At 45.0% G+C, this 22,897-nt stretch overlaps 1 protein-coding gene across 2 annotated transcripts in view; it reads right to left on the bottom strand.

The window, feature by feature from the left end:
* Positions 1 to 368: 368 nt before the first annotated feature.
* The window catches only part of SH3TC2 (SH3 domain and tetratricopeptide repeats 2), a 77,432-nt gene continuing 54,903 nt past the window's right edge, over positions 369 to 22,897 (bottom strand). For both annotated transcript variants that reach the window (XM_056124428.1, XM_056124429.1), the window contains exons 12-17: positions 22,633 to 22,813; positions 10,793 to 10,943; positions 8,233 to 8,355; positions 6,498 to 6,648; positions 3,524 to 3,720; positions 369 to 876 (exon numbers count right to left, since the gene is read on the bottom strand). In XM_056124428.1, the coding sequence (XP_055980403.1) occupies positions 685 to 876; positions 3,524 to 3,720; positions 6,498 to 6,648; positions 8,233 to 8,355; positions 10,793 to 10,943; positions 22,633 to 22,813 (995 nt within the window). In that variant the 3' untranslated portion in view covers positions 369 to 684. The remainder of the gene's footprint in view (positions 877 to 3,523; positions 3,721 to 6,497; positions 6,649 to 8,232; positions 8,356 to 10,792; positions 10,944 to 22,632; positions 22,814 to 22,897) is intronic.

The following is a 22,897-nucleotide window of genomic DNA, read 5'->3' as shown; positions in this document are numbered from 1 at the left end:
ACAGGCAGTGTTTACATAGAATTTCGACCACAATTCTCTTAGGGCTCAATTTTCAAGCCTTAGCTCATGGAACACATCTTCAGAATCTCCGGGTAATAATGCAGGAACAGGACCAGAGGACAGACCTCAGTAATCTCTGTCCACACTGGCTGCCGCTGAGTGCAGAGCCTGGTGTATTTCCTCCACGTTTGGTCCAGGCTGAGGAGAGAGATGCAAGAAACTCCCATTCTCCCTAAGCATGGGAGGTTCTTTCCCTGAGAAATGACAGTGACAGGAACTAAGTCCCCTGCTCACAATCCCTCCAGGTCAGCAAGTGATTTTTTCACAGCAGAAAGAGGAAAGTTGCGGAGGGGGTGATGGAGTGCCCCCTCCATCATTGAGTGCTCCCCAGCATTCAATGGGAATGCTGAGTTCCCATTGACCCTCCTCCTCTCTAAGATGATTATGTGCCAAGAATGTCCACTCCAGGGACCCTGTGCACAGGAGGATTATCACCTACCGGAAAGGGTCCAGACACAAGTCAATATTCTTGACCTGATCTGTCACCTGCCACTTTATGACCCGACAAGCTCTAGCCATGGTTAGAAGCCAGGAGATGATGCGGTCATCTGACTCAGCACACAGGAACCTCTAGCACGGAGAAGTGTCGGGCTATGGCCACTGGTCCATGGCAGGCCCCTCTCCTCAGAGGGCCAGGGCCCCACTGCTCAGCCAGCGCGCCCTCTCAGAAGAGCGCCCCATGGCACTGCTCTGCCACAGGGGGCTGTGGCAGATGTCATCCAGCATGCTCCTAATGGTATTCTGCAGCTCTTCATCCCCCAGCAGGACTGCAGCTGCCAGGGCCAGGCAGAGGTACTCAATGGCATCATGGGCATCCTAAACCCCACGGCAGGGGGTGAAGAAAAGAAATACAGCATCAGTACGCATTCCTGGGACGGGCTGGGAGGTAGTAGAGGGCATCTGGAAACTACATCAAACTGCCAGTTTCCTAGATCAAACTGCCACCCCATCCCCTTCTACTGGTTTCTTGGAGGAACTCCACACCGCTCTGGCCTCTGGATGTTGCTCACCCCAGTAATTTTCTTCCAAAGTCATGGGAAACACCATGCCCATCTCAGCCAATCATAAAACAGCATGGCCCTAGGCAGAATGATTCCGGGGTGATTGGAACTGACATACCACCACTGCTGGGGACCTTTCAGTGTGATCTAAGAGGGAAAAGCTCCATTACCCTGGAGATGTGGGCCAACATCTCCAAAGAGCTAAAAGGGAAAGAAGGGGAAGAAGCATAAGAAGTAAAATACAGTCAGGAGGCTAAGCTGATGTAGAGAACATGAAGAATAGGGTCCTTGGGCTATATGCCTGGACACATTGCCAAGAACTGCTAAGCCCAAGCTCCAGACATCCTTAAAACCATTGGATAAAACCCCAATAATAATATTTACATTTTTGGGGGTCACACCCGGCAATTCACAGGGGTTACTCCTGACTCTGAACTCAGGAATTAGTCCTGGAAGAGATCGGGGACCATATGGGATGCTGGAAATCAAACCTGAGTGGACAGCATGCAAGGCAAACACCCTACCACCTATGCTATCGCTCCAGCCCCCCAATAATAAAATTAAAATTTAAAAATACAGAGCCAATAGACATTGAAAGGCAGGGAAATTCATGATGATATTTGAGTATTGGTATCCAAACCATCAGAAGCTATGTTTATACCTGAACTCATAACCAATAAGTTGGCATTTTTCTGGCACTGCCTAGAGTCCTTATTTAACACAATCTTATCTCACACACCTAGCCCCTCTACCACTTCCTGAGAGCTGTGGAACTGAACCACTTCCTGGGAGCTGGACAAGATGACTGGAGTCCTTCCTGCTCCCCCATCCCTTCCTTCCTACGTGGCAGGAATGAGGAACAGATGCTTTTTGGGGTGATATTCAAAAAGGAATGCTGAGTTCCCATTGACCCTCATCAGTTAATAATTTAGACCAGAAACAATGTCTGACAAACAAGAAAATCAAAGTAGAGCTGCCGAGGGACCCAGGGGTGAGCACTGCATGACTCAAAAGCCACTGCATTGAGAGATCAGGGACGAGCTGCAGTCCACGGGGACTTTGGTCAGGAGAAGCCAGGACTGTAGGGAAGAATCACAGACCACCTACACAGCTCTCAAAGTCACTAATAATAAAACCACGCGGATTCAACTCCAGTAGAGCAAACAGAAGAGTTAAGGACTCTTAGAGCCTACTTCATACTAGCAATGCTTGTGTTCAAAGACCACTCTATTTCTGGATATGGCATCTCGTCCTGGGTTTGTCTCAAACATGATGGCATGTTCCTGGGTTTCTCAAGAGAGATTGAGCTCTATAAGTTTGTAAGAAGTGAATTACGGGGTCCAGAGTGATGTTACAGCAGGGAGGGCACTTGCTCGCATGCAGCCCACCCAGGTTTGATCTCTGGCATTTCATATGGTGCCCTGAGCACTGTCAGGAGTAATTCCTGAGCACAGGGCCAGGAATGGCCTCCAAAACAAAAACAAATAAAAGAAGTGAGTTGCAGCTGACTAGCTGGTCAATAATATTTTAAAGAGAAATGTAGGACAGGTCTTCCCAAAAATAATTAAGATAGGCTTTCTCCAATAAATGTCACCTTGGCATCAAGAGTGAAGAAAATAATCAATACCTAAGGCAACCAGACAGACACAGAAGCCAAAGACCTAAACCAGCCAAACCACTCTGTACTATCCTTGCATTCTCTGTTATATTCTCATCAATAAAGAAGAAATACAAAGCACCCAAGTTTTATATTAAATGGCTGAACAAAAACTCTTTAAATTCTGTTTTATTGAAGTAGAGTAATTTACAAACTTATTCATGGTTGGGCTTTAGACAAGCAATGTTCTATCACAGATCCTGCCACCAGTGTCAACTTCCCTCCAGCAGTGTTCCCAAATTCCCCCTCCTACCCCCACTTCCATCCCCACCCTGCCATCTGAAACTTTTTTATGTTTGGCTGTTAAAGTTTGGGTGTCATGATTTCAGTGTTTCTCTGTGGTTTTTGATTTCTCTATGGTTTGTAGATGTGGTAAATACACAATGGAATATTATGCAGCTGTACAAACCCCTTACTTTTAACTTAGTCTTATACTAAGTTCCTCCCAACCTGGGGAGTTTTATTCTCTTCTACTTTTCAATAAACTTTTCTATTTTCCAACTCTGAACCCGAGCATCTTTATTACTAAATAATTTTAGTCTTGAAAGTATTGAAGAACCTGGGGAATGTGGACCAACACAAAGACTGCTCTACATGAGCAGGACAAAGACTGAAAGGGGATGGATTTTTTTTTCCACAGCAAGATGCAGCCCTTTGAGATCTCCGTTGGGTAAGAGTAAAGCACTGTTACCCCCTCCATGAGACAAAATTCCCATCTGTGTTCTCTCACCTCTACCCTGAAACTTGGGGTGAGGGAATAATATTGCTGGCAAGTCTGGCAGAACCCAGGGAGCCTGGCTCTTACATTCAGCTGGTAGAAGGTGAGTCGGCCCAGGCGAGAGTACACCTTGACATAGTACAGGGCCTCCTTGGGACTCTGCAGGCAAGGCGGACAGAGGGACAGGGTCTTCAGGTAGCAGTCCTCGGCCATCTCGTACATGCGCAGTGAGTAGTAGACTGTAGCAAGACGGTGAAAAGCCACCAGCTCCTGCTTCTGATCACCTAAGGATTGCACAAGAGTCCTTCAGCGAATGCTATACATCATTATTCACTTATTCTGTGTTTTATGGAGCTACTAGGCATCGAAGACTATGCTTGGGCTTTATGCAGCCAATATCAATGGATACAAACATTTCTTAAATAGTTCCACAAAGAGGCCAAAGAGATAGTACAGTGGGTAGGGCAGTGGTCTTGCATGTGACCAATTTGGGTTAAATACTAAGTACCACATATGATATAAACCCCACCAGGAGTGATTCCTGACTGCAGGGTAGGGCCAGGAGAAAGTTCCCCCAAACCACCTGGTCACGGTCATGGTCCTCCCGTTATTCATCGATTTGCTCGAGCGGACCCAGTAACAACGCCTTCGTGTGACTTGTTGTTATTGTGTTTGGCATATTGAGTACGTCACAGGTAGCTTGCCAGGCTCTGCTGTGCGGGCGAGATACTCTCGGTAGCTTGCCAGGCTCTCCGAGAGGGGCAGAGGAATCGAACTCGGGTCTGCCATGTTGGCTGCGTGCAAGGCAAATGCCCTACCCGCTGTGCTATCGCTCCAGCCAACCACCTGGTATGGCCCAGAAATATATATATGTCCCACAAATCAAAGTAATATTGTTCCTGTGACAAGAGAGGTGTAAAGGAGTTCTGAAAAATCAGTCCCCAATATACCACTTTGACAGATGGATTATTTTAAATTAAAAGTTTTTTAACAGGCCAGAGAGATAAAGCAGATAAAGCACTTTACTGGCACATAGGCAATCCCTGGCATCACATATGGTCCCTCAAGCATCACCAGGAGTAATTCATGAGTGCAAAGCCAGGAATAACCCCTGAGTACTGCCAGGGTGGACCCAAAACCAAAATAAAAATAATAAGTAAAATCATTAATTAAAAATTTACTTTAAAAAATAGTCAATGCAAGAAGGGTCAGGGACCCTCCCTTGTCCTCTAAGAAAAGGATATTATCTCCCCATGAAAAGTGCCCACCCATGGCAGGAGGTGGAGAGGGATTATTACCTCACATGGTACCCAGTTTGTCAGAGATCCTATATCTCTTCACAAGTTAATGTCTCTGCCTGAGTTTCTTTGGCTTCTAAGTTCTTCATATTATTGTTTCTTGTCAAAAAGGTATAAAAACAGTCTGCTTTTCTCACCTCTCTGAGTCTCCTATCTTTCTCCCTCTATATGTGCAAAATTATTTTTCTCCTGCTAGTCTGTCATATGTCAATTTAATGATTAACCAACTAAAATAGTGGGAGAAAAATTTTTCCTCTCCTACATCACAAAAAATGGGGGGGGGAGGGAATCACACGGGACTTTCTTGAGGGTGAACATCTAGGTTTGGAGGTATTTTTGCAGAGGTCACTGTAACTCAGGATTCTGAGAAACAGTTATTCCCAAATCCCTGTGATGGGACTTGTTAAGAAGATGGACGAGCTTAATGGAGCAGCCAAGCCAATGAGGAGTCAGTAGAAGGAATAGATTGTCCTCAGGGACACCTTTGACTTTTAAAAGTAGGTGTTCTTCTCTGGGACCCCATGCTCCTTTACCAGCCCCTAGTCTCAGAGAAGCTTCAGAGAGACAAGTTACTTTTCACCCTATCTGACAGCATTGGTTTTGTCTGGGTCTATGATTTCTTGGTTTGCTCTTTGATGGGTTCATTGTTTTATTTCTTAATATAAAGTGACTTTTTAAAGAAAACAAAGACTTTTAATTGTAGTTGGGGTGTGGTGAGAAATTGCAAGGCAACTGATGCAATCTGTAGTATGTGTCTACATTTTAAAGGACCAACATGAAAGATTAAAAAAAATTTTTCTGATATGGAAAAATCCAGCCAGGGGAAGTCCATGAAAGGGTGGTTTCCTTTCTGCTTTCCAAGTGTATCCTCCTTTCTCCAGTGGAGACTAGGGAGATCTCAGGAAGTGATTTCTTGGAATTAATAACCACACCTCAAACAAGGTTTTCTGCAGTAAAAGAAATGGGAGGTAAAGGAGTGTGTTTGTGTGTGTGAGAGAGAGAGAGCGAGCGAGAGAGAGAGAGAGAGAGAGAGCTGCAGAGCAACTCAATATGATAAAGTCCAGTACTATCTATGTCTTAGAATCTTGAGAATGTTCATAAAGTTCTTCTAGAATCTTCTAAAGATTCCATTTGCCCCTCCATCAAGGATTCTCTAATTAAATCTATTTTTTCCTAAACACAAAATGGATTTTTATGTTTTTTATTTTTGCTGTTTAAAAAATGTTTCAATGACTTTTCCCCCACTAACTTTTGATTAAGTGCAAGCTAAATTTCAGTTAAGCAATGTGTTAAATTAATGGAAACATGACTTTAATCTGCATTTCAATTCCATAGGGAAAATGTGCATTAGACTTAAAATCCATCAATAAAAAATGTAGGTTTCAGTCCCTTTTGTGTGTTGCATGAGTATCATGGTACCAAGGGGAAAAAATTACTACTTATGTTGCATCTAGGAATAAGACCAAGAGCAATGCAGTGAGTGTCATGGGTAACACTTTTCAAGGACTAATTATAGCCCAAGCAGCACTATTCTGCAGGTTTTTTGCATAAGCAATCTTTGGTCTTCATAAGCATAGCACAAAGGGCTGTCGTTTTCACCTCATGTGTTGATGAGAACAGCTTGCCCCACCGGGGCTCCAGACAATGGACCCTGGGACTTGAACTACATAGTCTAAGTCCTGAGCCTAATCTGTTACAACTCCACTGATGGTGCTGGGGAGTCCGACCCTTTCTATCAGACACCTACCATTAGAGCCACCTACCCACCACTGTGCTGAGCCTTGCCGCCATCGTGGCAAATTCTAGTGCCTTGTCGTAGCCTTCCAGGCTGATCTGCAGCTCGGTCAACTTGTTGAAAATCCGCAGCTCTGTTCTCACGGCCTTCATTCTCCTTGCTAAGGGAATAGCGCCAGCCTGAGAGCACATGGAGAGATTGAGAATAAACCTCCCCTAAAGAGGACCTGTGACATTTTGGGGGGCTTTGAGCTGAAGACATTAGGGACCTACCTGCTCCTTGCCCGCCATCTCGGAAGGCTTGTTCCACTTTTTCCTTAACTGTGTAAAGTAACTAGATAGAGGGCCTGTTCCAAGTAGGAAACTATCACCAGACTTAAGTACAAAATCAAAAACTATACGTGAGTTAAGTGCAGTCGACTAAAGGAAGTTGTGAGTGCAGGATGCTCCTTAGTCCAGCGTGGTCCACGGATCTCATATTGCCCAAATGACTCTGGTCCTTTACACCATTGTGAGACCCGTCTTTGTATCTCACCTGATAGCCTTTCACTCATTAGACCAGACAAAGTATTTTAAAGGGTAAAAGGAAAACATTTCTTTCCCAATGACAGGCAACAAGAACCTAGTCAAGGCAAGATTCCGTGGAGACCCCAATCCAGAAGTCCAAAGGTTCTATGGGGAGGCTGAGGGCATGGCCGTGACTAAAGCCAGGAGGACACAGTCAAAGTCCACATTTACCAGTGCTTGTTGAATGTTTGATGACTGAATAAACAACCAACCCAATGAATGAATATCTGAATAATAAATAAGTAAAAGTATAAGATCAAATAAGCTAATGAGATTTCTGAAACCAGAAGCAACTACAATTGTTGACATCTACTTAATAGCTAGACATTAATTTAATAAACACTATCTCTTTCCTTTTTTACTTTCTTTCACTACTGGGGGTCCTCCCAAGAGGTGTCCGGGGGTCCTAGAGTTCACTCCCAGTGACTCTTTGTTAACAGGCTAAATGCTCGGAGACTGAGAAATCAGTTCTGCTGAGTCCTTGTGGTGCAGGGACCATCAGTGGGGGTGTGCAAGGGCCTCCACACTGTACCCAGTTCTAGTCAGGGGACCATGGACTACTGGGAATGAATCCAGGGTCTGGTATATGCCTAGTGTGAACCCCTTCTACTATCTCTCTAAGCCTCAGCACAATCTTTTGTTTGGCTTTTTGGGTCACACTCGACGGTGCTCAGGGGTTACTCTTGGTTCTGCACTCAGGAATTACTCCTGGCAGTGCTCAGGGGACCATATGAGATGCTGGGGATTAAACTCGGGTCAGTCACATGCAAGGCCAACACCCTACCCTCTGTACTATAGCTCCAGCCCCCTCAACACAATTTCTTAAATCAACTCTCATTATCTTGCCTCATCCTTTGCAATAATAACTAAAATCATGAGTTTGAAGAGGTGGAATTAAAAGCTTTTTTACTTTTGAATCTCTTTTAATGTGTACTGCAAAAAAAGCATAGTCTAGCAGAAGTTTTTATTCACATATCCTTTTCAGTGGAGTCTCCTCCCACAGGGAACCTGGAACCATCTGGTAAGCACAGGGGAGCGCTGAAGTATGGAGCCCTGGGGATGGAGTACTAGCCACGCCCGAAGGAAAGCTGAATAACAACCACTTCAACAGCCTGCTAGACTGATGAGCATGTGGGTAGCAAGGAGCAGGGGCTCCCTGACCAGACTCAAGGGCCTCCCCAGTGGGCCTGGACTCACTCGGTAATATTCCACTGCACGGTGTCGCAGGCGTGGCCCATTGAAGAACACGTCACCTGCCTCCTCATAGAGCTTGAGAGCCAGGGACATCTCCTCGGACTGAAGCGCCTTCTGGATGGCGGCCTGCAAGGGACAGAAATGGCCGTGAAAGTCAGCAAAGGGGACTCCAAACGTCCGCAGAATGGCTAGGAGTGGTGAGCTTGGCCCCCGAGCTGACCCTCTGCTGACACCCCCGCATCCTGATTTGCCCTCCACACTCAGAGACTGGTGGGAAGCCGTTCTTGGCTCTGACATCTCCCTTTCATGGTGGGTGATATTACTTTGGCGGTCTTGGATATGATTCTTTGCAGTATAGAATCAAAAAATGTTTTCGATTTAAGGATTTAATTTTAACGTATTTTAGATGTCAAAATTAGTAAAACAGCAACACCTATGACTTTAGGTACTATTGTTTAATGTAAAATTCTATGTTGATTTGAAGTGGAGTGAAAGAACGTAAGTATATGAAAGTACAGAAGGTACTTGGCTATGGCCAACCCACAAACTTGATGTACAAATATAATTTAGACAACAGTGGGTGGTCTAGCATCTCTACTTTTCAGATGGAGAAATGGAAGCCCAGAAAGAACAAAGATCATCTCTAAGGTCATCAGGAGTGTGTGACAATGCTGTGGCCCCTCAGCCTCATTTTTTCCAGCAAATTATTTCATGTTACATATGAAAAATGAGAAGGGGAAGCTGGGCTCAGCACAGCTCCAGGGTCACAGACCACATCTGTGAAGAGATCCCAGAACATCCTTTAGCAGTCGTTGGCTGAGAATCAACCTGGAAACATTTTTTTTTCTTTTTCTTTAATTAAATCACCATGAGAAACACAGTTACAAAGTTGTTCAGATTGTGTTTCCATCAGGAATCAGTTCTAACCAGCAAAGCCCTAGAGTTCTGGGGTAGAGCAGGCTACAAGATGACCTCCTAGAGCGGGGACCCCCTACTGCCACCGAGCAGAGTGAAGAAAGGATGGCACTGTCAGCTCTCTGAAATGAGGCAAGCTCTCAAAACAGAAGGCAGAATAGTCCAGAGCTGAGAGTGAAGATTTCGGAATAAACTGTGATGATACAATTCTCACCACTTACTAGTTTTATGAACCCCATCTGCAAAAGAAGAATTTCAAGAGAAACTCCTACTGCTTTTGTAAGAAGGTTAAACTGCACCATGTACCTGATGTGCTTAAAAGCTTCTTCTGTATATAACATGAAATCAATTCTATACAACCATTATTAAGGCTCAGTGGAAGAAAATGTGCTGGAATTTAATAGGATACAGAGATAAAAATGGGAGGGAAATATGATATGCAAATTTCTAATAGTACAAATTTCTTTTTATACCATAAAAATATAAATACTGGTCATATCTTAGTAATAATACCACCAGGATGGTAATGTTAATAATCCCATTCATTAGGACTTTACTAAGTCCCAAGAATTTAGTAAATGTTTAATATGAATGTACATTTACAAGGCAAGGGATTACCTGATCCTTACACTGAGAGTCAGAGTTCATGTATGAGGAGACTGAGACTGAGAGTCCAGGCTCCATAATCCATGGCCCTATGGTTTGATTCCTCTCTCCAAAGTCCTGACTCACTGCACTAGATCATAGTTCAGATACTAAACATTCAAAAACCAAAGACTCCTCACATGTTGGGGGAAAAGTCAGCTCAGATAGAGAAGGGAACACCAAGTAAAGGCTAGGAGGGCCCACTCAAGATGGGAGATGTGGACTGAAAGTAGACTATAGACCAAACATGCCGGCCACTATATACCTCTACTGCAAACCACAACATCCAAAAGGAGAGAGAGAGAGAGAGAGAGAGAGAGAGAGAGAGAGAGAGAGAGAGAGAGAGAGCAAAAGGGAATGCCCTGCTACAGAGGTGGAGTGGAGTGGAGGGGACGGGGTGAGAGTGGTAGCAGGAATTATGGGACCATTGGTGGTGGAAAATGACACTGGTGGAGGGATGGGTACTCGATCATTGTATGACTGAAACACAAGCACGAAAGTTTGTAAGTCTATAACTGTACCTCACAATGATTCAATAATAAAAATTTTTTTAAAAAAAACCCAAAGATTTATAAGATGCTTACAATCATGTTAATTAGAATCACATTTGTGAGGAATAATATTTGACATAATTGACTATATGGTTTACCTGCAAGCACCATCATAGTATAAAAATAATGTTATGCACAATCATAAAATATTAATCATCTTAACACATCTCACATAGAATCTTTAACCCAAATAGCACACACTGAAATATAGCTTCCCATCAATCTTGATGAAGATGAATACTCTGGATGTGATCATGGAGGTGTACACAGAGCTTGGCTCCTGATGCTTTCCTACCTGCCTTCAGCCCGCCAGGCCAGTCTGGTCTCTGGTCCATGTATAAGGTCTGGGGATCTGCCCGAGGTTGACCCTCCTTCCAAGGGCTGGGCATGGGAGTCACCATATATAGCATATAGCTGCTCCCCAGATGGCCTGAACCCCAGAGGAGTCCTACCTGCAAGTAGAGCTCCACCAGCTCATCTTCCTGCATGAGATAGTGGAGCCGCCCAGCCCCAAGCCAGGCTTCAGCCACCTTGTCACGCTCCCCCAGGTCTATGAAGATGCGCAGGCTCTCCTTGATGCACGTCAGGGACCTCCTGAGGGACCTGAGGGAGGACGCAGAGGCAGAGATGTGAGGGCTCAAAGGAACAATGGTGTCACTGAGCACAGAGAGGAACCAAGGCTCAGGAAGGAGACAATGATAGCTCTAGAGATTTGAATCCCATTTCTGGCTCAACCAGCTGTGTGTCCTTACAAATACACAGAACCTCTCTCTACCTTAGTTGCCTCAACTGTAAATGGGAGGGTTAATGGTACCTGCCTGAGGGTTTTTTTTTTTTTTGTGAAGAGGAGATAAGGATTAAATTTGAATGCTTAAAACAGCACTGACAGTAGAACAAAGCCTGATGAGTACTTAAATGCTAATTATTAGTAGCACTGTAGCACTGTCCTCCTGTTGTTCATCTATTTGCTTGATCGGGCACCAGTAATGTCTCCATTGTGAGACTTGTTACTGTTTTTTGCATATCAAATATGCCATGGGGAGCTTGCCAGGCTCTGCTGTGCGGGTGGGTACTCTCAATAGCTTGCTGGGCTCTCAAGAGGCATGGAGGAATTGAACCTGGGTCAGTCAAGTTTTTTGTTTGTTTGTTTTTGTTTTTATTATTTTATTGAGGTTTGGGGCCACACTTGGCAGTGCCCAAAGACTTTCATGTTTCTGTGCTCAGAAGTGATCCCAGGACGTGTTCAGGGGACCAGATATGGTGATAGAGATGGAACCAGGGTCAGCAACATGCAAGGCAAATACCTTACCTCCTTAACTAACTCATGGGTCACTCTCTTTAATTTCTATTTTTAAAAAAGCAGTGGAAACTATTTATATGATTTTTGAGACTTGGCCAGCCGTGCAAGGGGGTGGTTCCGGCAGAGTTGAGGGGATCGTGAGAGAAGCCAAGTCCACCTGCAGGCATGCGCTCACTTCCGCGTCAGTAAATATAACTGCTCTACGAGGGAGCTGATCCTCCAGCTCTTATGTCTTTCCTCCAAAGCATCGACCGTCTCCAAAGAGCGAATATTACAGACCAAACCAAACAATTTCGGGACTTCAAAATCTGGAACATAAAATGGTGGGCCTCTGTGTTTGGTTGGGTCTTAGGAAAGAACAGCCAAGAGGTACTAAAACCCCTTTCCCATGAGGGACAGCATTAAATCCGTGCAGTGCTTCCAATCTCCAGGACTGATGGCGACCAAGGCTCTTCTATCCCAAATCCAGTCAAACTTGCCGACGTGGGGCTCTGGGCAGATTAAAAGGTTGCAGCAGTACAGCCTTATCTGCTGTGCTCCAGCCCGCTAATTTTTAGTATTATTTATTATTACTCGTCTATGCTCCACCCATTTTTCATTGCACTGTAATCTTTTTTTATATATATAAATACATAGCACACACCACTGAGTTTATATTGAATAGATGCATATCGGCTGGAGCAATAACAGCGGGTAGGATGTTTGCCTTACACGCTGCCAACCAGGCCAACTTGGGTTCAATTTTTCCACCCCTGTCGGAGAGCCCGGCAAGCTACTGAGAGTTTCTTGCCCACATAGCAAAGCCTGGCAAACTCCCCATGATGTACTCAATATGCCAAACACAGTAACAAGTGTCACAATGGAGACGTTACTGGGCCCGCTTGAGCAAATAGATGAACAATGGGAGGACAGTGCTACAGAACTACAGATGCATATGAATGATTACTCTGGAGAGAGCAAATCAATCATCAAAAAGATTTTTACATTTTAACCATTAATAAATGATTTTTTTTTCAATATGTTGGGGAGTGGTGATGGAGAGAGAGATTAATGGGCTGAATCATGCGGGGTTAGATCCTCAACGCTGCACAGTCCGTGAGGACTGAAAAAATAGTTAAAGAATCTGATGTTTTGTTTAAGAGGAAAAATCAAGATGGGCCAAAGTTTTTAAAGATTGGCAGTTAATCAAATGTTATTTAATTACCTGGAAAGTTTTTTTTCACTGGTGGAGGGATTGGGCCACACCCATCTGTGCTTAGTGCTTGGTACTGGCTCTGGTGGGTCTGTGGAACCATATGGGGTGTTCAGGATCAAACCCGGGTCAGTTGTGTGGAAGGCAAGTGCCTTACCCACTGAACTATCATTCCAGCCTCTCTAAGAAATTTCCTTGTGTTGAAAATTCTCTTGTGGCATAGAGAAAAAAAAAAGGCCTGGCTGGCAAGATTCAAAATTCTAGAACAAGGTGACCTGGACAGAGGGTAGCTCTCTACTCCAGCAGCAATGAACTCCTTTGAAAGCTATTAAATGCACCACTGTGGCTGTTGGTTGACTTTCTTGCTTTCCCAACCCTGGGGAGTGTGACTCAGAGGCTCATTTTGTCATGGTCACCAACATGAACTGGACGATGCTCAGCCAACACAGCTTCTGTGGTTTAATAGGAAGCAGCTCCAGAGATGGGGGGCGGGGGGAGGAGTGTTGCGTGCTTGACCCAGACACAAAGCACACTGCGGAAAGTCCGAGGCAGGGATGAGGCCCCTTGGTGCCAGTGTAGCCCCACACCACAACTTCCTGTCTTCTTCAAAGTCTAAATCACAGCCCCCTGCCCTTGGCCTGAGGTTTGTCAGCATCCCAAATGGACCCTGGCCAGCCGCTCTCAAGTGCTGAGAAGCCAGACTCACTGCTGACACTGGGCTGAAGGCCAGCAGCTGCAGGCAGCACCAGACACCATCACGACAGGAAGCCCCTCTCACTCTGAGCCCCAGCACCACAAGCAGAGAAGTTCAGGAAGCCTGGCTGCACCTCTCTGCGACTCTCATAGGAACAGCTGATAGAGCCAGGACCCAGCCAGCTCCTCCTCGCTCTGATCCTGGTCCTGGTCCTGATCCTGGCTCCAGCTTGTTTTTTATTGCCTTGCTGCCCTGGGCGTGGCCAACTTGTGCTTCTCTTCCCCAGACCTTAGGCAGCCAGAGCTGGTTATTACAGACCCAAGTCCCAGGGTATGGACTTTTCTCTCTAAGCAATCTCTGTGGACAGAGGTTAAAAAACCAGGAAATATGTACAGGGGTTGGGGACAGTGCTGAGGTGACTCGTTTTCGTGCTGTCAAAGACCACAGTGACCTCAGGATGGCCACCTGCTGGGAGCATCAGTGAAGCACCATCAGTACCATGGTCCCAAATTGGAAAGCAGCCTCAGCTCCCTGGGTCCTTTCCTATAACCACTCACCACCCCTTTGCTCCCACCTGCCAGTGGATGTCTGTATCAGCCACCAGACGCATTCCTCACTAAGCAGAGAATGCTCCAGAAACCTAACTCCTCCAGTTTGCACCAGAGGTGCTAGAGGCAGAATTCTCAAATGTATGTGTCCAAATGTATATGTCGTTCCCAATGTTCTCCCTTCCGAAATCCAACACGCCATTTCGTCAGTAAAGAAACGAACAGCACCCGGTCCAGACAAGGTCAGACCTGAACACCTGAAGAACCTGCCATCAGTACTCATCAATACGCTGGCTCAGCTCTTCACATGCTACCTGTCTGAATGGAAATTTCCGTCCCAATGGAAAACCAGCAGGACCGTACTACTGTACAAGAAGGGAGACATCCATGACATTGGCAACTATCGCCCAATCTGCCTATTGTCTGTCATCTACAAGTTGTTCACTCAAGTCATCCTAAATAGGATTGGCAGAACACTAGATGAAGGACAACCATGCGAGCAAGCCAGGTTCCGCAAAGGATTCAGCACCATCGACCATATCCACACGGTAACCAAGCTCATTGAGGTTTCTCGGGAGTTCAAGATGCCGCTCTGTCTAACGTTCATTGATTTAAAGAAGGCCTTTGATTCTATTGAGACAGAAGTGGTCATTGAAGCCCTAGCCAATCAGGGCATTCAAGCTCAATACATCAAGATCCTCCGTGAGCTGTATTATGGATTCACTACCAGGATCTCACCATTCTACAAAGAAGTAATCACTGATGTCAAGAGAGGGGTTTGGCGGGGTGATACCATTTCACTGAAACTCTTCAGTGCCACCCTCGAGAACATCATGCGACGACTGGAATGGGAAGGAATGGGAGTGAAGATAGATGGTCGGCAACTACACCACCTCCGCTTTGCTGATGACATTGTTTTAATAACACCAAACATTAGCCAAGCGGCACAAATGCTGGCCGACTTCGACCGTGAGTGTGGAAAGGTCGGACTACAGCTGAATCTTACGAATTCAATGTTTATGAGAAACAGCCTCGTTCCTGATGCCCCATTGGCTCTCAACGGAACGACCATCTCTGAATGCAACAGCTATGTGTACCTAGGTCGAGAAGTCAACATGACAAATGGCACCCGAGCTGCGCAGGAGAAAGAGAGTGGCTTGGAATACCTTCAAGAGCGTCGAAGAAATAGCTAAGAGGACGAAGAACCTCCGGCTCCGGGCACATTTCTTTGATTCCACTGTTCTTCCTGCATTAACATATGCCTCAGAGACCTGGGCCCTATGCAAACAGGATGAGAACGCTATTCGGGTCTCCCAAAGAGGAATTGAAAGAGCTATGCTTGGAATATCACGTTTCACTCAAATGAGAGAAAGAATCCAGACTTCCGAACTCTGTCGATGACCAAGAATCAGGGACGCTGTCTCGTTTGCCAAGGCATCAAAAATCAGATGGGCTGGTCATGTAATGAGATTTAAAGACAAATGCTGAACTAGAGCTGTTACCAACTGGATTCCACGGGATGTCAAAAGACCGCGTGGCCGCCCACCTACCAGATGGTCAGACTTCTTCATCAAGATCATGAACGATCGGTTTGAGGCTCTTTGTGTTCCTAGAGCGAACAGACGCCACTGGGCTACACTAGCATGCAACAGGGACAAATGGAGATGTTACTGGCGCCCGCTTGAGAAAATCGATGATTAATGGGAAGTCAAGTGATCAAGTGATATATATATATACACATATATGTATGTAAGGGCTGGAGTGATAACACAGTAGGTAGGGCATTTGCCTTGCACGCGGCTGACCTTGGTTCTATTCCTCCGCCCCTCTTGAGAGCCCAGCAAGCTACCGAGAGTATCCCGACCACACAGCAGAGCCTGGCAAGCTCCCCATGACATATTCGATATGCAAAAAACAGTAACAACAAGTCTCACAATGGAGACCTTACTGGTGCCCGCTCAAGCAAATCGATGAACAACGGGAGGACAGTGCTACAGGACAGTGCTACAGTGCTACATATATGTATATATTACTTAGCAACCCCTGTAAGTCAACCATCTTAATGCAAACAAATGGAAAATATACCCCCCACAATTGCACATAAGGTGTTACCATCCCTTCAGGATCATTCCAGCACCCGCCAAGGGTCATTTCAGCCACTCTGGGAAACACTAAGTTAGACACATGTAGCTCCACTCCCACCTCCAGAGGACATCGTTGCTGGCACCATCTGCTCAGCCTGGAGGCTGCTCCTTGCACACAGACCAACCCCACCTCTCCTCCTCCATCTCCCCCTTTAGGACACCTGCCCTGGCACACCCCACACTCTGTGGAAGAGTTCTCCTTTCCCGGCAAACCCAGCCTGTGGTTCCCCATCACCTCGTTGGAAACTTCCTGCCAGGCCTTGCCATGGCTTTGAACTTTGTGGGAAGGGAAATCCCTTGTAGGAGTTTAGTTTAAAAATTTTGTTCATGGTATCAAAACCCACTTTGGGAATTCCTCTTAGAAGTCAGTGCCGGGGGGAAGGTGCTCTGTAGGCACATTTTATTGTGTATGTTCTGTCATCGGTCAGGAAGATGCCCCAGTGATTCTGCCCTTTATCTCTCAGCCAGCAGGAAGCACAGAGCTGAATGACCATTTCTGCCCAGCTGCACACACCTGTTTGCCTGTATCTGGAAGCTGCTCATAGTTCTTTGACTTTTGGTACTTTTTTATTTGCTTGTTTCTTTGTTTTGAGGGGTCTCAAGTGCTCTTAGAAGCAGGTGGCGCAATCGGTTAGCGCGCAGTACTTATATAATATATATCATTACATAATGTTATAGACCTATGTTTCCAAAACCAAAAAGCTAAATTAAGGTGTCAATCAGCTTGTTCTTGATGAACTAAGCATTCTACACAGGCGTACAAACTTAGGTTTGCAGAAGTGTCCTCTGACATCAAAGGGTCAGCAACACACGGCAGAGATCCCACTGGACCCCGCTCCAGGCTGTCTCATCCAGGACAAATCAGAGAGGGCAGGTGAGTCCCCCCAATCTGCCCCAATCTGCCCCAGCAGCTGAAAAACTCCAGAACTCAATCACTGCCATGCTTAGGGCTGATCTCCACAGGCTCGAACAAGCATCATCTATGAGTGAATCTGCTGAAAAACCCAGGTATGTGGGACTTGCAACTCCAGGCTTGCATGGAGTCTGGAATGGGTGACCTCCCCCAATCTCCCTGTGCTTCCTCGTGCCTGGCAGTCAAGCCCATGAACTGCCTCTGGTGCCATATGAGCACATTAACAGCCATGATCCAGAGACTCACTAATAAATCTCTCAAAAGAGAAAAACACAAGAGCAGTACACAACAGCGATGCCTCCAGACCCCAAAGTCTACATCCAGTTAAGAAAAATTTAATTAACCTCAGCTGTATCACTATATTTAAAATTTTAGAAATCCTGGAGTGTTCAACCACATTTGCAGCTGCACAACATCTCATACTCCACTGATAGCACATTTGATGGGGTATAAAGTAGAAGGCAGCCAATCTTGGGGGAAAAAAGAAAATATATATATATATACACATATATATTAGCACACAAGGCTCAACCTTTAACAACATGTTAACAATCTCTTATACAAGGGCTTAATGACTCCATGGTTAAAAACAACAATATTCACACATTTTCCTCTAAGGAAACTTTTTTGGGATCATTTTTAGCAGATTATTCATAACAAGCAATACAAAATAAACTTATTTAGGTCCTGCTTTAGGGGCAGACCTTGGGAGTTGGGATGGAAACATTTGAAATATGGTGGTAGGATGGTGTAATGGTGGTGAGATTGGTGTTGGAATATTAAATGTAATAAATTATTGTGAACAACTTTATAAAAATTAAGTTAAAAAATTTTTAAAGGGGTCTGCAGTCTTCTTTCATTTTGTGGGTAAAGCAGAAGCAATTGTTTAGGCCTCCCAATTAAACAGTAAAAATCTCAGAGCTTAGAATTTTCCAGTGCCAGTTTTAAAAGATCCTCATTTGCATCAAGTCTGAACAATGGAGTGAGAGCCTCCAAAACTCTTCATCCCCTTAAAAGCAATGAGGGAAAAAGAGCCACAACCATTGTTTACTAAACTCTGGAAATTACTTGTGACAATTTGAGAAGTGCTTATTCTCAAACAAAGTAGCTCAATCTTGTTAAGAACAGTGAATTTCATTTCTTTTTCATTTTATCTAACTGGAGGCATCTCTTACCAGCTCAGTGGCAAAACCAAAATCCTGGCTATCAGGGGAGCTAAAAAGACCAGTAGCTGATAGACCCATGGTCACCAGCAGCTGATACACCCATGATCACCAGAACCTGTTACACCTATGGTCACCAGAACCTGATATATCCATGGTCACCAGAACCTAATATACTATGGCCCCTTCTCCATAGTGATGCTGCTCCCTCACTGGAAAGCTCTTGATTCCCATGTGTCCTGCCATTACTAAGACTGACTTTTGAGCATTGGTTAAGCTGAGGAAAAGGTGACTGGTCCCATGAACTGAAGAGTGAAGCCAGAGGAGGCTGTTGACGCAAGGTTTCCCACTCACCAGCTGCAGCTGTTGAGAGTCAGTGAATGAAGAGCACGATTTTGTTACTTCAATGGAAGTGTGGGACGGTGTCCCAAACCACCAAAAGCCAAGTGGATTTGGTTAAGTGGGATGGACTAACAAACAATTAATGAGAAGCATTTGATCCAAATCTGCCTCGAAGTATGTCTTCAACTATAGTGGTACCTTCTTATCTAGCCTTACATAAAGTTAAGTGATCCCTGCTGCTTCTTGCTCTAGTGCCAATACTGGTCAGAAGGCTGGACCCACAAGGGAATTCTCTTCATTCAGGCTGGATCTGTTCTTTTTCACTATGCTATTTATAGAACAAATGTGGGTTAATGACTATGTATTGAGTGCCTGTTCCAAGTCAATCATTAGGCTGGGAGTCTGATAAATATTTATTCCTCTCCCAGATCTTAAAGCGTGCATCTATGATCCCCATTCTGCCCACCAGCAATCCAAGATTCAGAAAGGTTGTGTATATTTTTCTTTTGAGGTCACACCCGGAGATGCTCAGGGGTTACTCTTGGCTCTGCGCTCAGAAATTACTCCTGGCAGTGCTCAGGAGACCACGTGGAATGTTGGGGGGTCAAACCTGGTTCAGCCTCATGTAAGGAAAATGCCCTACCCACTGTACTACTGCTCCAGTCTGAAAGGTGTTGTATTATATATAAGATCACACATTGGGCAAGAGCCAGAGCTCAGTTCAGACCTACATTTTGAAGCATCTTCCTTAACATACTGCTTTGTCTGTCGTTACTTCGAGATAGCTTATGATATCATCACTGAATTCCTCTCACTGAGATGAAAAGGAAGGCATACTGTGCATGTGAAGCATCTGAGGGAACGGGCAGGGTTCAAGGATGCTTACACAGAAGAATTGCAAAATTGTTTCCAAATAAAATAACACAATGTTATTTTAGACCAGAGATTGATAAACCATGGTATGTGAGTCAAATCTGACCCTAAATCTATTTTTGATAATAAAGATGCATGGGTATACACACACACGCGCACACACACACACACACACACACACACAGAGCTGAGCTGTCACTGGGGCAGAGGGTGCACCATGAGCTTGAATTTCCCAAAGTTACATTCCCAGGAACCATCACTGCATGACCTCTCTGAATGTTCCGTGAAACTTCTACTCACAGGACTTGTTTTTATTCAACTAACCCAGAGTCCTCTCTGTATAGACTACCCTTTCCCCCAGGGTATTTTGTCCAAAAAGATCAACAGCAGTTGCCTAATACTGCTGCATGAGGTGGCGAAAGCCTTGGGAGCAAACAAGAAGCTGGAGTGAAGAGATAAATAAGTAGATTAATAAATAAAATGTGCAGCTACAAATACATAAACACACAAAGAAAAGAAAGGAAAGACTGGGGAATGGGATGTTCAGAACAGTCTTTGAAAGGCTCGATCACATTTCCAGGGGTCTGAAAGACCCCATAACTGAGCAAGGATGGGCCCAATTTCCTATGCCCAAGAAATCACTCCTCCACCTCCTCCTCAGGAATAGAGGCCACAAGAGTAAAGACCTCATTGATGACCCACTTCTGCTACATAAAGAATAATGCACATGTTCATGTCTTCAATAAGTACTTCAGGCCATCGGAGTCTTCAGAGTAAAGTGTGGGGGACTCAAAATATACATGCAAATTTTTCAACTGTTCAGGAGGCTGGTGCCCCTGACCTCCAGAGTTGCTCAAGGTTGACAGTAATGAACTGAAGACTTGGGTCCCCCACACTGACATTTGTCGCATATCTCCTCTGAACCTCATTCTGTGCTAGCCATGTGCAGGCATGGAGTTCACGTCACTGCACCGAGACCTTCTGAATCAACCACCTAGAGGTCTTTAAAACCCCAAAAGCTTAGGTCTCTGGCATAAAAGACCCCTTGAAAGACTACAACTTGAAGAACCCTCTTCACATACACACACACACACACACACACACACTGCCATCCCCCACCCCACAAAATTCAAGACTCTGGAAGCTGTGGGAGTTCTGATCCTAACAGTGCTGTTCAGGGTCAGGAGAGCATAACTAGTCGACTCTAGGTTCAACCTTTTAGAAAGGAAAGACACCTCACTCACCATTATAAATGGGTTGACCAAGAGAAGAACTGAGCTATTTCAGAACACATTATAGTTTGGGGAAGAATCAAGTGTTTTGACCTGTAACCAGGTTTGCCCCTCCCAAGCTCTGTAGCTTCAACTTCTTCCAATCACTTCTGGGACCAATAACAGTCCCACTTCTTACCTTCTCCTGAGCACCCTAGCACCTGAGGACAGTAACCACCCAACTGTCCAGGTGAGGCCTCCACAGTTCATGTTGGCAGAGTTCAGGCCTTTCCTTAGGAGCTCCCCCTGAGGATTTCTGGGGGTTTTCCATCGCTACAGGTGGCAAAGAGAGAAGAAGGCAAAGACTGACAACAGAGAGGATGGCCAGGACCAGCCTCCATACAAGACTGAATTTGCACCTATCCATAGGCTTGACACCAATTTGCCATTCTTGCTCCACTCCCAGACTTCCCAATGCCTGGTCCTGTGATGCTTCCCTAGAGTATGACTGTTTGGAGCTATCAAGTTCAAGCCAGCTTGCCTTCTTTATGTGCTACAAACCCTGAAATTATCTAGGATGAAGCCCCAGAGTCATGCAGGATAGGCTGTGGTCAAACTTTGGCCCCTCACCTTTTGCCAGGACCCCAAACTTTCTTCCTGGTGCTAAAGACAAAGGCAACAGGAAGTTGAGAAGATACCAGATTCTTCTCTCTCTCTCTTTGTCTCTCTGTGTCTGTCTCTCTGTCTCTCTGTCTCACTCTCTCTCTCTCTCTCTCACACACACACACACACAACTAAGAGAGCGCCCAGGGTTACCCTGTTGCCTAGCAAAGCAAGATAAGTCTCTTAATTAGCTTCTCTTCAATCACTTCTCTCTACTTAACACTAGCAATCAACCTTGCCCTATTTTAGATGCCATTCATAATTATGAATATAATGCCACAAAACCAATAAGTTCCCAAGTGAAATTGAATATCTCGCACACCATGCAGGGTTTAATGGAATCAAAGACAGGCTGATTAGAGGGCAGGATGGAAAGCCAAACCATGACAAATGAGAATCAAAGAGAGAAGACCTGCAAAGAAAATGAACAGGAGATAACAGGATATTTCTTTCTTGAAGATAGATTTATATACCAAAGGGTTAAAAGAGTCCTTGTGAATAACACAGTTCCATTGATATGTTTTTGTAAACCATGAGCTCTTTCAAGAGCATGCGGAAAAGTCAACCACAAAACAAAGTCTGTCTCACTGTCAACAAAAAAAAAAGTCTCATTGACACTTTTGTCAACACAATTAAGCTAAAAAAGCCAAAACTTCTTTTGTGTATTGCTTCTACAACTTAGCACATTCTTGTAACCTAAGTTTCTTAAGTCAATGGCAAAAATATTTCATTCTTTTCAGTTTCTTTGTAAAGGTCTGATCCAATCTAAGCCTTTCTTACCATGAAATTCTGCTTTCAGTTTGTTGGTTCATTGACTTGAGGCATTTTTTCTCTAAAACTAACCATTTGGGTGACCTGCTGGGATCTTCCAGACCTGAATTGAGCACCCTTAACTCTGGTCACAGGATGGTGGTTATGGAAACACCGAAACCACCCAATCCCAGTCCCCACACCCATTCTCTGGGTCCAGGCCACTCTTGGCATTTCAAGTGCAATCTGTCATTCATTTCTCATAACAGTGCTCTCTGGTTGATACCAGGAGCACCTCCTCAGACAGACAAGGAAGCAAAAGTCATGGAGACACAACAGTTCTTGCTAATGGGTAATGGCTATACCAGAACCAGGGTTCTCATTCACAACGCCATAAATGAGCCACATATGCTTGAACTTAACTTCCCGAGCTTAAGGAAATCATTTCTCCTTAAGGAAGAAATAACATTCCCAGTATGGTCCTTAAGCCCAGACTCACCTGACCGTGTTAAGGTTCCGGTAGAGCTGCCCAAGGGATTCTAGCAGCCTCCCCTCCATCTCCCGGTCCCTGAGTTGCTGAGCCAGAGATAGCCAGTGTTCATGGTAGGTGATACAGGCCTCAGGCTTGGGGAACACTGAGCTGTAGAAATGGCAGAGGAATTGGGTGACCTGAAGCTGACCTGAACATAAAGCAGGGACAGGAATGAGATGACTGGAGACTGAACCAGGGCAACACATGCTCCAAGATTGTACCAAGAGTGTCC

Source organism: Sorex fumeus, unplaced genomic scaffold, assembly GCF_029834395.1.
Source record: "Sorex fumeus unplaced genomic scaffold, SorFum_2.1 ptg000051l, whole genome shotgun sequence".
Lineage (NCBI taxonomy): Eukaryota > Metazoa > Chordata > Mammalia > Eulipotyphla > Soricidae > Sorex > Sorex fumeus.
This window is presented reverse-complemented; position numbering and strand designations above follow the sequence as displayed.